Genomic DNA, 14,745 nt, shown 5'->3' with positions numbered 1-14,745 from the left:
GCGCAACTGAAAATAACACCGCTTTTCACCCTTGAGTGCCTTCACTGTGAGCAGACTGAGAAATCTGCGGCGACACACGTGAAGCTATTAAAACACTTTGGCCTCTGACACTCATCATCGGGTTCACTGAAAAATATCGAACTGTAAGGCGACGGATTCCTGCGGAGTGTTTTGAGATAATGTACCATAAAATAATAATTACCGTAATGACCGTAATGCTCGCAGGCCCTTAAGGTGATGAGAGCCGCCTGTATAAGCACACGATACGGACCTGCTTGTCTTGATTTTTTTTTTTTTTTTTTTTTTTTTTTTTACTGAGTGGTAACTCGATCTGCTGCCAGTGAAAATCCTAACTTTGCTCTGGTATGGATAGGGTAATAGCCTCGGGTGCTTTATAAGTTTATTTTAGGAAATAGAGACGCTTGTTTTGTTACAGCCTGTTCCGCCCTCCTCTCTCTCTCTCTCTCTCTCTCTCTCTCTCCTTCTTTCCACAATTTTACCTACACTCAAATTCCTCGCTTCTTCAAAGTTTGCGAGTGGAAGAAGAAGAAAAAAAGGGGAGGGGAGTGGGGGGGCAGAAACGCGACGCGCATGCGCAATCCGAAAGGTTTTGCGCTGCGCATCCATGCTGCAGCGAGCTAGTTTGTGATGGGAGGCGACTGAAGCAGGTGAGAGAGAGAGAGAGAGAGAGAGAGAGAGAGAGAGAGAGAGAGTGAGAGGGAGGGATAGTCGGCGATACTTTTTCTGCACTCCGGCTCACACTGACACACACATATACGGTGTGGGAAGACGACAGACTTGGAGCCTCGGCAAAAAAGAAAAGAGAAAAAAAAGCCGCTGTTGTTCACACGCTGTGCTCTTTTCCTCCCCCTGGCACCGTGCGCGCTCGCCAAGCCGCACTGTTTGGAGATAGTCCGCGCGGAAAGTTTTTTGGAGCATACTGTCTGGAGCCGATTAATTGTTGCATCTGTTTTTTCTTCTTCTTTTTTTGCGAGGCGGATGACTTACTGTTTTGCATGTGAAGACTTTTAACTCGAGCTGAGGAATTGTCAGAGTCGTTTTTGTTTTCCTCGCACAGAATGGAAGGTAAATTGACAAGTCGTTTGTGGCGAGGATCACCGTGTGGATCTCTCCGCAGGTAAAAACGCGCTATGACCTGAGCGTGTGAGCGGCTGGATTTAATGCTCCCTAAACATATTTTTACGTGCATTTTTTTTGACACAGCTTAGTTTGAATGTGGAACAGTCCTCGATCGGACAGGGACTATAAAAGTAGGCCGCTTTCAATTAGAAGAGAATCGACAAGAGTACATGCGACGTTTCCGCCAGTGGCACTTTGGGTTTGCCGTAGGTGGGTTTTATTTGTCAATAGTTGCCGCAAAGTCAAACACTGACTCGTTCCAGGAACCGATCGTTTTCTCACAACTGTCTTTGGACATTTTTATACATCCCGCTGCCTCCCACCAACGCTTCTAAGCTGTTTAGCGCACGGAGCGCAGTTCACTGATTTCTTGGGCGTCCGTGTTCACCCCCTTAAAAAAAACCACACACACCAAACCTGAAGAACTCTTAGCTTTGTAGCGTTCCACTTTTCGTCACCTTCTTCCCCAAAGCACTTTCCAAGAGATCCGGATAAAAACGACGAGACTTGTCTTCACCGCAGCAGAAAAGGAAATCTTAAATCCACCTGGTCTGCACTGGGATTATTGGTTTGATATCGTCTGCAGAAAGTGGATTACAACTTCTAACGGGCTGAGCTCCCCGGTGAGTAGCCTATAGGTCTCCTGGTTCACTCAAGTTTTCCATGCAGCCCACAGTTTAGCTCTGAACAGTGGGAAAATGCGTGTTTCAGTTTTTGTGGACTAATACTGTTTGTAGGATTTGGATAAAAGTTCTTGACAGATGTGATGTGTGAAACATGTTGCCCCCCTCCTCACTGCATTGACCCAAATGGCAACATCCTGCAAGACAACAAAAATAAACCAGAGGTTATTTGATTGAAAGTAATGCACAGGAATGATTTAAATACAGCCTGCTTTCCCTCTCTATTGTTAACGGGACCTCTATTAAGTCAGTCAGTGTTCTTTGTGCAGCTTCTCCTCTTCAAATCCTTGTACCTGGCTCCCTCTCCTGGTTTTTTTTAAACACCAGGACAGGAAGGCAAAGACACGCATCAACCTCTATTGAATACGGATAATACTTCACTCATTTGTTACTCGTTGCTGTGCAGTGCAGTGTGGGAAAACATATTTAATTGCTCGATGAATTATATGTTGGTTTATTTTTTTGCACAGCACTCACACATATATACCTCCCAAAAAACTAGCCTAATATTATACACATTCATAATTTGACTCTCAGTGATACTTTTCCCATCAGATTTTCACTATAATTTGTTGCTAAAATGATTTAGAATACTGTTATGTTTTATTCTAGTAATATTGTAGATGGTTTGGGCTAAGGTGCAGGCCAGAGAAAATGAAAAAGCGTAGAAAAAAAAATATAGGCCCAAATTTGACTAAAAGGTGAAATAATTCCAGACATTTTTCTCTTATTAAAAGAGCCTGCTTATTTCCTGGAACAGGTTTAATCTTGGTGGATTTTGTTCTTTTTAAAACAAGCTCTTAAATGATCCTCAGCAACAGCAGCTCTCGATGTTTTATCATTTCCACGACGGGTATTCTAATTGTTCCCTTCCTGCAATTTGTTCAATTTGATGCCACTTGGACCGACAGAAATCAGCAGGGTAGTCATCAGTCATCCGGTCAGGTCCTATGAATACTTCACTCGGGTCAAATCGTTTCCAGGGGTCACGGGGCGCAGGATTTACGCAGCTCCCACTGCAGATGCCAAATGCAGGACTGTGTATTTAAGTTAACCAAACTGAAAAATAACAGTAATGATAAAAGTTGTGTACAGTGTTGGAATAGCTGCAGCCACTGGGACGAATAAAACAGAAATAAGAGATGTGAACTCCTAAAAATTAGACTCGTTTCTTTTAAAATGAATCATGACTGTTCTCTGCTCTGATTGGCTGAGACGCGGTTGTGAAACGTTAGATAACTGCGCGCACCTGTGGCACAGTGACAGGTAACTTAAATATGAAAATGCGGAATCAAACACGTGTGTGTGTGTGTGTGTGTGTGTGTCTGTCTGTCTGTCTGTCTGTCTCTCTCTCTCTCTCTCTCTCTCTCTCGCTTGGCACCTCGGCTGTTGAGTCACTGCCGGTGACAGTGTCCAGTTTGGCGCAAATAAATAATATTTAATTGTAGCTCATAATTATCCGCAAATTAAAATATGATTTCAAATCCGTCTCCTGGCGGGCGTAACGACTCCAATTAGCTGGTTTGAAATCAGTGTAAAACCGCCGCCCTCTGCGGATTATTGCTTTAATTTATGTGGAAGAACTGCAAAAAGCAGAACACAAGCTCACCGACTATTACTGAGGCAGCGCGCAAACTGAAAGCACATGCTCGTTTTGAACGTGTGTGTATGTGTATTGCGTGTAGGTGTGTGTGTGCGCGCGCGCGCGTGCGCGTGCGCTGGGTGAGTGATGGTGAACTTGGCCTCGTCTTTAATGAGTATTAGGCAGGCTCAGGTCTCCACGACTTCAAGCCCTGGAAAATAACGCAGCATGACAAATTAGACTTGCTCTCAGACCCAAAATTCACACACGGCCCAACTGGAGGGCTGGCACATCGGTTTAACTCGCAAATTCAGGGGTAATTATTTTAACTCATTTTCTGCCTGTGCAGCAGCCAAACTATATCACCAAAGCCACGCAGTTGTCTGCACATAATTGACATTTTTCCCCCTTTTTTAATAATAATAATTAAAAAAAATTCCTTGTAGTTTTCGTTAGGCGAAAGGCTGCACAGTAGAACCAGGCCATGCACCATCACCCGCTGACGTGGCTCTTTTATAGACCGACCCACGTTCAATTAATAAATATGAAAATTAATTTGAATATAATTATGGAACTGCGCGAGCGTAATTTGTCAAATTACATATTTAATAACCAGACACGCTATAGTTCCCGAAAAGAAAACGATTTTTAAAAAAAAATCAAACCCGTCTTCATTTTAATTTTTCACGTTTTGCATTCCAGCTAAATCCTATTAAAATGTTTTTAATTAACTGTAATGGAAACTTCTTTTATGAATTTGGTATTAGGAATTTGTTATCATTCCCCAAACTCAATTACACACATTAACTAAATTAAATCTTATCAACAAGGATCAGTACAATCAGGTCTGCCATTGGTTGGAACAAAATGGAATTCAAACAAATTGATGGATTTTATTTTCAGTCCTCATGCTTAAGCTCTAATTGTTTTTGTTTAAGGGAAACATATTTGCATTAAAATGCATTTATAATTATTGGTTAAAAAATTAAGATTTAGTTTTGAACCTTATTTCAACAGTAAATGTGTAGCTATCTGTTCAGTCTATTTAATATAGACACACACACACACACACACACAGTGTCAGGCTAGGCCTCTGTCAGTCTTTCTGTGTCTTTGCCTGTGTGTGTGTGTGTGTCTCAGAGTAAAGTGAATTGTCAGGAATGTGTCTAGTTGGGGTTTCATGGTCATTCGTGTCTACTCCGACTGCACGTCTATCAGTCTTACAGGATTCACACTCAGACCTGCTGCCAAATGACTGCTCTGCTGTGAGAGCACTGATAGCCTCAGGGTGCTCATCATACACACACATACACACACATACACACAACCCAACCAACCAACCACAGTGCTGTTTGCATGTAGAAGAGGGAGTTTAGATACACAGGTATGTAGCTGAGAGAATTTACATTCCCATCATATGATTTGACCTCACTGTCTTTTTCTGTATTGTGCAAAAAAAAAACCAAACTGTGGTGTGTGTGGTGTGTGTGTGGTGTGTGTGTGTGTGTGTGTGTGTGTGTGTGTGTGTGTGAGACAAACATCCAGACAGGCCGGCAGACTGACATGTATCCTGTTCTCTGTCCTCCCTCAGATCGGCAGCAGTATGAACCTGGGGCTGGGCTGTGTGTGTCGGCCGGTTTGCTGGCCCTTTGGCAGCGTGTTGGACTCCAGACACTGTGTCTTTGCCCTCACACTCCTCACACTCCTCATGCAGGTGGTGGTGGAGGCCAACTCATGGTGGTATGCATTAATTTTCCCCCCCATACGTACAGTGTTTCTGTGTGTGTCTTAATTTGCGCACAGTGTGTTTTTTGTGTGTGTTTGCTTGTCTTGTGGCGAGTGGAGATTGTCAGTTTTCAAAAGGCATTTTCTTCTTCTTTCACTCATACGTCGTGAGTCACACAATGCGGCAGCAGCGCATGAAAAGCCGAGAAAAAAAGCCAAAGACTTAGATGGATATTGATTTAGAAAAAAATTTCATTAGTGTTTATATTTGTCTTTTACTTAGTTTCAGAGTCAATTTCAGGCTTGTGTGTGCATGTTTGCTAAGTAATCCTCCTCAGCTTCAGTTGCACCACATATGAAGGAATACAACATGCTGACTGTGGCACATTAGCTTTTCAGGAAGACCTTTTTTCTCCCTTATTTTCTTTCTTTGCATATTGCCAAACCAAAATTATGAATATTATAGAAAACATAGAATACTGTGGTTTATGAGTCAGCGTCCAAATATGTGCAAACACGAACACCGTGTGTGACCACACATATGTGTTTGTGTGTGTGTGTGTGTGTGTGTGTGTGTGTGTGTGTGTGTGTGTGTGTGTACACACACATGTCCTGCTGCCATTAGGAGAAAAGTCTATATTTGAACATGCTGCACTTAAACACAAAGAGTTCTTCTGATAGGAGAAAATACAGTTTACCAGTCGCCATAGAGGCACTACTTAAAGCAAATCGCAACTCTTCAGATCCTGTGTCTGTTTCTGTGCTTTTGTCTAATTGCGCGCTCGTGCATAATTGTGTAACCAAACTTGAGTGCTTGTAGAAGAACATGAAGCATTTACAGTAAACCCACACTTCCTGTGTAAGATTTTTATTTACTTCAAACAAGCAGATCAAAGCAAGTTGTGACATGGTGTGGTGACGGCTCAATAATAGGAAAATAATAATTTAAACAATTAATTTGAAGAGGACTTCCTACAGATAAACATATTTTAATGGGATCAGCTCAGTAGGCGACTACATTAAAGTTCAAATAATGAGTTGGATTACGGATCGAGCTGAGGATTTGCACATTTATCGCAGACCTTTTGGAAAGCTGAGTTTGGAGCACAAACTGTGTGTGTCTTTCAGTTTCCTCTTTGAGAGGACACACAGGTGTGAACGATTTAGAGTGTCAGAGCTGAGGGTCTGCTGACTGTGTGTGTGTGTGTGTGTGTGTGTGTGTGTGTGTGTGTGTGTGTGTGTGTGTGAGACAGAGCGTTCTAACAGTGTGTATGTTGTTGTTTTTTTCTGTGTGCTTATGTGTATACGTCTGTGTATATGTTGTGTGTGTTTTCAGTCTGCGTTCCCCTGCTGCTGAGTTTCCCCAGTCGATCAGGTTACACTGGGGGCTAATTGTCTCTCTCTTGGGGCTCAGGGATGGGCTGCTCTAATTGTCCTGTGGCCTGGAACCAGATGCTCATACTAGTGTTTCTCTCTCCCTCTCTCTGTTTCAACTATGTTTGTCTCTGTCTCTTTCCCTTTTCAATTCATTTTTTTTAACCTCTCTTTCTTTCTCTCAAACAAAACTGAGTGGGGGTGGTGGATGAAATTATTGGATTTGACCACAAAAGAGTGTACAGCATTCTTAGCTACGAGCTGTATTCTCAGTGCTTTGAGTTGGTGTGAGGAAACATGAATTATAAGCATCTCAACAAATAAGTCAAAATGTATTGTTTGTTTTTTAGTACGCATATTGTGTGCTTAGTCAGCTAAATATTACCCTCAAAGATAGTGGTTTCTAACCTGAAATTGGGACTCGGTGCCATACCGCAGGGTCTCAAGATAAATCTGAAGCTTTTGAACCTTTAATAGGTTAAGAAAGAAGAAGAATCACATTTCTGTCACACACAGGCATATTTAGGTTTTCTGACTTTTCTTACATCTTACTTTTTTGTAAAATATTAGAGATTTTTTGCCCCTAAGTTCTAAAATGAAACAATCCTAGAAGGGGTTGAACATGCTCATAGCTCACAGCTGTACAGTATGCCACCTGTGACAAGGGTTCATGAATAGGCATCACTTGACCATAAGGGGTCACAAATAAAAAAGGTTGGGAACTAGAGATTTAAGGTACAAACTAGTATGTTTGCATCAGATTTAGTCTTTCTTTTTCTTCATGCGTTCTTAATTTCACCCTATTTTTTTTACTTATTTTCTTGTACTACTTCACTTATTTTCCTCATTTCCCCTTTTCTCTTCCAGGTTCCTTTGTTTATGCCTCCATTTACCGTATGCTCTTGGCCCCGAATGGCCCATTTTCAGTCAAGTGTCAGTAAAAAGCTAAGAGTGTGCAGGGTTTCACTCCATCCAGCAACTAACCGCACCTCATTTCAATGATTAACATAGCTTCATTCGTGAGAGGGAGAAACCAATCAAGCGAAATCAGCTGTTGATTGGAAATTTGGCCTGAAGACTCGCACACATTTGTTACAATGAGTGAAAACAACTGCATTATGTTGTCCCCCTGCTCATCCAGGTCTCTGGCCATGAACCCTTTACTGATCCCTGAGGCCTACATCATCGGTGCCCAGCCTCTGTGCAGCCAGCTGGTGGGCCTGTCGCAGGGCCAGAAGAAAGCTGTGCCAGCTCTACCAGGACCACATGCAGTACATCGGCGAAGGTGCCAAGACAGGCATCAGAGAGTGCCAGTACCAGTTCAGACATCGGCGCTGGAACTGCAGCACAGTGGACAACTCTTCTGTTTTTGGACGGGTCATGCAGATAGGTAAGAAATAGGCAAAGATGTATAAAATGGCATATATTCATAAAAACATGCACGTGAACACACAGGACGTGAATCTAAATACCAATATACACTCGTTTGGAGTACATACTCACTAATGTTATTTAGTATCCGTACATTCTATGTCTTGCCATTCTTCATTCTTCCACTCTCTGACTCACTGACCCTCTTTTGTGTGTGTTTGTGAAAGTGTGTGTGTGTCTGTGTATGAAATGTATGGGGCTGCTGATTCTCAGCAGCTGTGTGGAGGGAATAGTTGGTGGGTGAGGTTGCTGGATAAATCACATGTGGCTTTGGCCTGCTAAACCAGCTCCCGACATGGAGCAGGAGGGAGGCAGAGAATCTGCTTTTCCCTTGATGAATGGGAGACAATCTTAACACACACACACACACATACACACAAGTGCACACTCTGTAGAGCTGGACTGTAGCTGCCCTGTATTTACAAGTAATAGGAGTGCAGTGAGTGTATGCACCAATATATCACCTTGTCATAGATTACACTGTGTGTGTGTGTGTGTGTGTGTGTGTGTTCGTTCGTGTTCGTTCACTCAGTCTGCTCAGATCTCTTATAGAAAATTCAAGAGCTTTACAATCCTCCCTTAAAAGCAAATCCCACTCCTGGATCCTATCATTTAACATGGTTTGTTTTAGTTTTCTTTGGATGTTTGCCTTCACCTCAGGGGCTAATGTAAAGGTGGTTTACCATTTATTGATCATAACTCTCCGGCTGAATTAAAGTGAATCTATACAATGTCAGTGTTGGGATCATAGCAGCAGGTTTGGCTACATAGCAGCAAAATCGAAACCGATTCCCATTTTGTAGTTTCGATGTCAGTCAGCACTTGTGGTGCTCACATAAAAGGATTCTTTCAAATTCCTCTTCAATAGCGCATCTAGAAAGTAGTGCGTTTTCTTCATATTGGTACTCTTTAAAGGGTCAGTTCACCCATTTTCCTTAAAAATAAAAAAATTGTTTCCCATCCTGTCATACTGCTTGCAGAAAGTCATCCCACCCCAATGCAATTAATGGAATAAATGGTGAATGGAATTTCGTTTGTGGTGCTCACAGCTTTAAAAATAACATTTAATGCACTCAGCAGCAACTTGTCTTTCCAGAAATAATGTTCCCATTGCTCTGAGTAATCCACAGAGAGTCCTGTCAACAATTTTCATGGTGACAATTTTTTTTTTTTTTTTTTGGTGAGAAAGTAGTTCCACTGAAAGCTGATCACACCAAGGTCTGCGGATGATCCCAAGTAACCAGGACATTGTTTTTGGAAAGAGAGGTTGTTGGTGAATATTTTAAAAGTAATGTTGTGAGCACCAAAAAGAAAATTTAATTCACTTGCTTCATATTGGGGTAATGGCAGAAATCTCAGAGATGATGTCTCAAACTTTCATCATATAGAGCTGAAACTGTCTGCATCGATAGTTACCACATGGGGTAAGAGTGAATGTTTTGCTTTTGTAGTTACGGTGAACCAACCGTTTAATGTGCTGTTCTTGTGAATATACAGACCTGACATAATGTGCACACACATGTGCATGGGTCTGTGTTTCTACGCTATTTTTGGTGAGTCTGTCTGTCTGTGTCTCTGGCGCTGCCGACTCCCTCTCCACAGATCAGTCTTCATAGAAACCTCATCAGCAGCCGTTCTCCCATTCCTCTCCTCCCCCCCTCTCCCTCCCCCAACTCTGCTCCTATCTCAGACCACTCCAGGCCAAGTAAACATGTCCTCCCCTCTACTGTATGTCTGTCTATCTGAACACCCGTCTTACTGTCTGTCTGCTGGCTTAGGACACTGCTGGTGATTTAAAGCTGAGCTCCAGGGGGTGCTGGCGTGGTCGAGTCCAGACCCTCTCCCCCTGCCTGGCTTGGCTAGCTCTGGGGGTGGGGTACAGAGGAAGGGAGGCTGCAGTGTGGGAGACGACAGTTTGTCTGTCTACAGGTCCACTATTAGGCCAATATCCTCGGGCTGGTTTAAAAGTTGTACTAGACTAATAAATCCCCCCTCTCTCTCTCTGATCACCTCCTGCCAGAGTTTCCCACCTGGACTTCTTTCAGACTTTCCAATAGGTTTCTTTATTCATCTTTTCTCTTCTCCGTCATTGTCTTTTTCTGCCTTTTGTGATATTAAGTGCACGCATGTGTCTCCTTTTCCATTTTGCGTGCTTTTTTTTTTTTCCTTCAATGTCTTTTTCTTAACTTATCTCTTCAGTCGTCTTTTCTTTCTGCTCCCTCATCTCCCATTCTCTGTCCATCTGTTATTGTCATTATGGCATGCTCTCTAAAGGTTTAGCCCAGCAGGTATACAAGCTGTGCGTTTTTATTTTGTAGCAACCCCTGTCTTCAGTGTCAACACAAAGCCTCATAGTATGGTCGGCTGTTTCTTCTTTAGTTGCTTATCTCCTCATCTTGGTTTTCTCTGCTAGACTGTGGCTTTGTACTGTGCTAGTAATGGATACAGCATTTGGTGACAGAAAAAAATGCTCACATGTTATTTTTGTGTTTCTCTATAGAGGAAATGGCACAGGGTAGAAACAGTGGGACTTAATGAGCAATGGGCTCAGTCATGAGAGTTAAAGTCGAAGAGTCATTGTCACTTTCAATTTGGGTGAAATGGCAGCTGCTTGTTAAGAAGGATCTCTGTCACTGGAGGGCGCTCACTTCTCTCTGGCTGAAGCCCAACAACAGCAAACCAGATTCCACTGTTCAAAATGTTGGTGATGAGAAGCCTGCAGCACTTGGCTGAAGTGCTCTGTAATCTTAAGTGTATGGTGAATGCTGTCATATGACATCACATCTCATAACACTGTGCAAATTCCTAAAGCAAAATGACAGGGAGTCACATTCAGGATAAAATAAATACACATGCATAACCCTACAAAGATGGAAGCAGCGGACGGCTTGCCAAATGATAAAATTGATTTTTACATTCCTCATTTACTCTGTGTTTTACTGTGTCAAATGTGACGTGACGTTCCTGTTTTGTCTGTCCGCAGGGAGTCGTGAAACAGCGTTCACCTATGCCATCAGTGCGGCAGGGGTGGTGAACGCGGTGAGCCGCGCCTGCAGAGAGGGGGAGCTCTCCAGCTGTGGGTGCAGCCGTGCAGCTCGTCCCAAGGACCTGCCCCGGGACTGGCTGTGGGGCGGCTGCGGGGATAACCTCAACTATGGCTACAGGTTCTCCAAGGAGTTTGTGGACGCGCGTGAGAGGGAGAAGAGCTACCCGAAAGGCTCGTACGAGAGCTCACGGCTGTTGATGAACCTCCACAACAACGAGGCTGGGAGGAGGGTAAGAGGCTGGAGGTGACGTGCAGAAATACGGTCACAAAGGGATCTTTTAGATGTCATCAGATAAGAAGCGAGCAGAGAGATTTAAACTGCAGGCTCTAAGAATGAGACCCAAGAGTGAATTTGGAAGGAGGAGTTTGGAAGTGAGACAATCCAGGTCAATCAGATAGGTCTCCGTTGATCATCTGTGTAACAGCTCTGTCTGCTCTCCCCTCCTGAGGCTTTGATCTGTGGGGAGATGGAGTCATTGGAGGCAGCTCTGGGGTTTCTTTTCCTTTCCAAACATCTTGAAACCACCTCAAAGGAAACGTAATACCAGATATCTGTTGCCAGGCTGTTCTCTTTCAAGTAGGACAAATGAGTGGACAACATTTTACTCAGTGCGCCACTGGAGTCATGGACAGGATCATTTGGTCCTTTATGGCAAAAGTAATGCCTTATGAGATCATGAGCAGCATATTGTGCAAATATTTATGCAGACAGGGCAAATTAGAAATATGAAACACTCTGACGTGTTATTTTTCTGTAGTTTGCCACATAAAAATAACACACAAGTTCTTCATCTGTTTAATGCAAGTATTTCTTTTCTGCCCCTTCTCCTATCCACCCTCAGACGGTGTCAGACCTTGCCCATGTGTCCTGCAAGTGCCACGGGGTGTCAGGCTCCTGCAGCCTGAAGACCTGCTGGCTTCAGCTGGCCGACTTCCGCAAGGTGGGCGACGCGCTGAAGGAGAAGTACGACAGCGCGGCCGCCATGAAGCTCAACGCGCGCGGGAAGCTGGTGCAGATGCACAGCAAGTTCAACGCCCCCACGAGCCACGACCTGGTGTACATCGAGTCCAGCCCGGACTACTGCCTGAAGAACCAGAGCACGGGCTCCCTGGGCACGGTGGGGCGCCTCTGCAACAAGACGTCAGAGGGCATGGATGGGTGTGAGCTGATGTGCTGTGGCCGCGGTTACGACCAGTACAAGGCCCAGATAGTGGAGCGCTGCCACTGCAAGTTCCACTGGTGCTGCTACGTCAAGTGCAAGCGCTGCACCAAAATCGTAGACCAATTCGTCTGCAAGTGAGAAGAGGAGCGTCGCCTGTGTGTGTTTGCTTGCAGACGATGGGCATACATCTGTGTGTGTATTCATGAGCAGAGGAGCAAAGGAGTTGAACACAGTGAGAGAATGGAAGAAAGAAACTATATAAATTATATTTATAGAGTTAAACAATTATGCCATTGCAAAAAGACTGACTTTTTTCAAAAAAAATCTTATGTCTTCAGAAACTGAGAGTATCGTGAAATATTTATTTTGAGATTGTTATGTTTTATTTTGGCCCAGTCATCACCGGCCAATTTTAACCCCCCTCAAGTGCCTAAAAAATGGCTTGGAAATCTTCCCCCACCCCACCTGCAGCATTTTTTTTAAATTTCAAAAAAAAAACATCACTTGCCTTGGGTCACAACCAATTGAGAAATTGGACTGTGCTCCCCATTTCCTAACAAGAGTAGAGTTTGATATTTGTGGCATAGTTGACTAAGAGGTCTTGATTTGTTGTTTGAGACTGACTGTGTTGAGAGGAGAGAACGCCTGTGTTCTCTAGTGTATGGATGTGTTTTCGTGGGCCCGGTCCCAAAACCAGCCTTCGCATCCTTACCGAAGTCTGCTTGTCCCCCCCCTCCCCTCCCAGTCACACGTAGAGTAAGGAACACTGTTGGTTCGTTCCGAGTTCTTGGAGAACAGTGGCTACAGTAAGAGGGCTGTTTTGGGGATTGGGCCATTTATTAAGCTGTCCCAGAAGCCTTAGAGTTCCCCAGGTGCTGCAACAAGCCCTCCACCATTATGCACTTTGATACAGAGGCTTAAACCTGTCTGTACGTGTCTGTTCAGCTGTTTTTTTTTTGTTTTTTTTTTTATTACAGTGCATCAGCAAATATATTAATATTATAGCCTTACATTCTTTTCCATATTAATTCAGATTATCCATTTAACATTATTCTACAATACTTAACATGGTTTGAATATATATGGGCAATGTTGTGGTTACAGTGGTGAAATTTTCCATGCTCTGTGTATATAGTATGTCTATCCAACCAATCAGTAAACTGTATTTATTTTCTTTAACCAGATCCTCCTTTAAGCTTACAACAGAAAAGCATCTCCATCAGAGGTCAATATTTAGTCGGACATCCCCAAGTTTCAGAGTCACTTTTTAAAAAGTTTGTTCTCACCAATGGAGCTCTTCACTGTTATTTTTTATTTTAAAGGGAAAAGCACCTTATTGTTTCGAAAACACACTCTTTCTTCTCACCCATGTTCAGCTTTACTGTTACACACACATATATATCACAGATGTTCTGACTTTATCATTGCCACAAATTTCCAATACCACTCAGTTAACTGCTCACTATCCCTGTGATGATTCTCAATAGACAAAACTATTTCTACCAATCCAACTATGTATATTTATAAGCTTCTCCATGAATTTGAGGTTTGTTAAACTTAATGTGTTATAGGCTGATATTTTGTTACTTTTTACAAATTGGCTCAATGCTCTACTTTGTTTCAATAAATATCAAATGTAAAACCAGCAGAGAAGTAGTTACTCACAGTATTTATTCAAGTTTTGTTTGTCTGTGCCTTTGACTTCAGTTTTTTCTTTTTCCTTTCTACATATATGTTGCTGAATAATTTCTTGACAAGTCTGTGTGCCTCAGTAGAGATCTGACTACTGATTCTCTAAAATAATACAGCACTTTTTCTTTTCTTGTAAAGTGAACAGCACTTCAGGGTTTTTATGAACCACTTACATTCCTTCATTCAGTCTCCTCACCCATGGGCAGATTTAGTAACAGACAGTCAAACCCACATCGGATGACAGCTGTTTTAGGCGTGGAGTGAACAAAGACGCGGAGAGTTTGCTTGAGAGCTCTGGAAGATGGTCTGGAGATTGGGTGTCTCTCAGGGGGATGGTTGAGGTTGTATTATAAGCGCCCCTCAACAATCCAATGACAGTGGATCAGTTAATGGAATGATTAATCATGTCGTGTCAGGAGAATAGGAAGAGGGGGATTTTCAATGTGGGGGAACGGGGGCTGTCTGGAAGATGACTGTGCCTTGTCAGAGACTGCCGGCGCTCAAGAGGAGATGCAGAGAACAGGAGAGAAGATTGGGTAATGAGAAGCGGGGGATTACATGAGGGGCTGGATGAGAGGGGAGTAATAAGCAGAGGGGTTGTGAGAGGAGAGGCCCAAGGGAGAGGAGCGGAGAGAAAGTGCTTTAAGGAAAGTAGAGCTGAAGGACTGCCATTACAGTGTAAACGCTCCTGACATTGACTAATATTTACACTGGTAAAATGATACTGACTTTAGGAGCACATCCCATATGTGACCCTGTCAATTGGCCCCATATGTGTGTCTGCATACTTGCATATGCACCCACTTGCACAAAATGTGTTACATCATGACAAGTGTTTACATTTCTGATTGGTGTCAAGCAGGCCAATAAGCAAAAGCAGGAGATACAAAGTTAGCAAAAGGGGAGAGA

The 14,745-nt window shown here is 43.1% G+C and overlaps 1 protein-coding gene across 1 annotated transcript; it reads left to right on the top strand.

The window, feature by feature from the left end:
• The first annotated feature begins 549 nt into the window (after nucleotides 1-549).
• wnt5a (wingless-type MMTV integration site family, member 5a) lies at nucleotides 550-13,797 on the top strand. Its single transcript, XM_018668119.2, is given in 6 exon segments — nucleotides 550-1,763; nucleotides 4,997-5,145; nucleotides 7,646-7,742; nucleotides 7,744-7,894; nucleotides 10,919-11,211; nucleotides 11,824-13,797. Coding segments are annotated over 5 exon segments (1,137 nt in total). The 5' UTR covers nucleotides 550-1,763; nucleotides 4,997-5,008; the 3' UTR covers nucleotides 12,283-13,797.
• The last annotated feature ends 948 nt before the right edge of the window (nucleotides 13,798-14,745 follow it).

This window comes from Lates calcarifer, linkage group LG6, assembly GCF_001640805.2.
Source record: "Lates calcarifer isolate ASB-BC8 linkage group LG6, TLL_Latcal_v3, whole genome shotgun sequence".
NCBI classification, from domain to species: domain Eukaryota; kingdom Metazoa; phylum Chordata; class Actinopteri; family Centropomidae; genus Lates; species Lates calcarifer.
The sequence above is the reverse complement of the archived record's forward strand: the minus strand, read 5'-3'. Positions and strand labels throughout refer to the sequence as shown.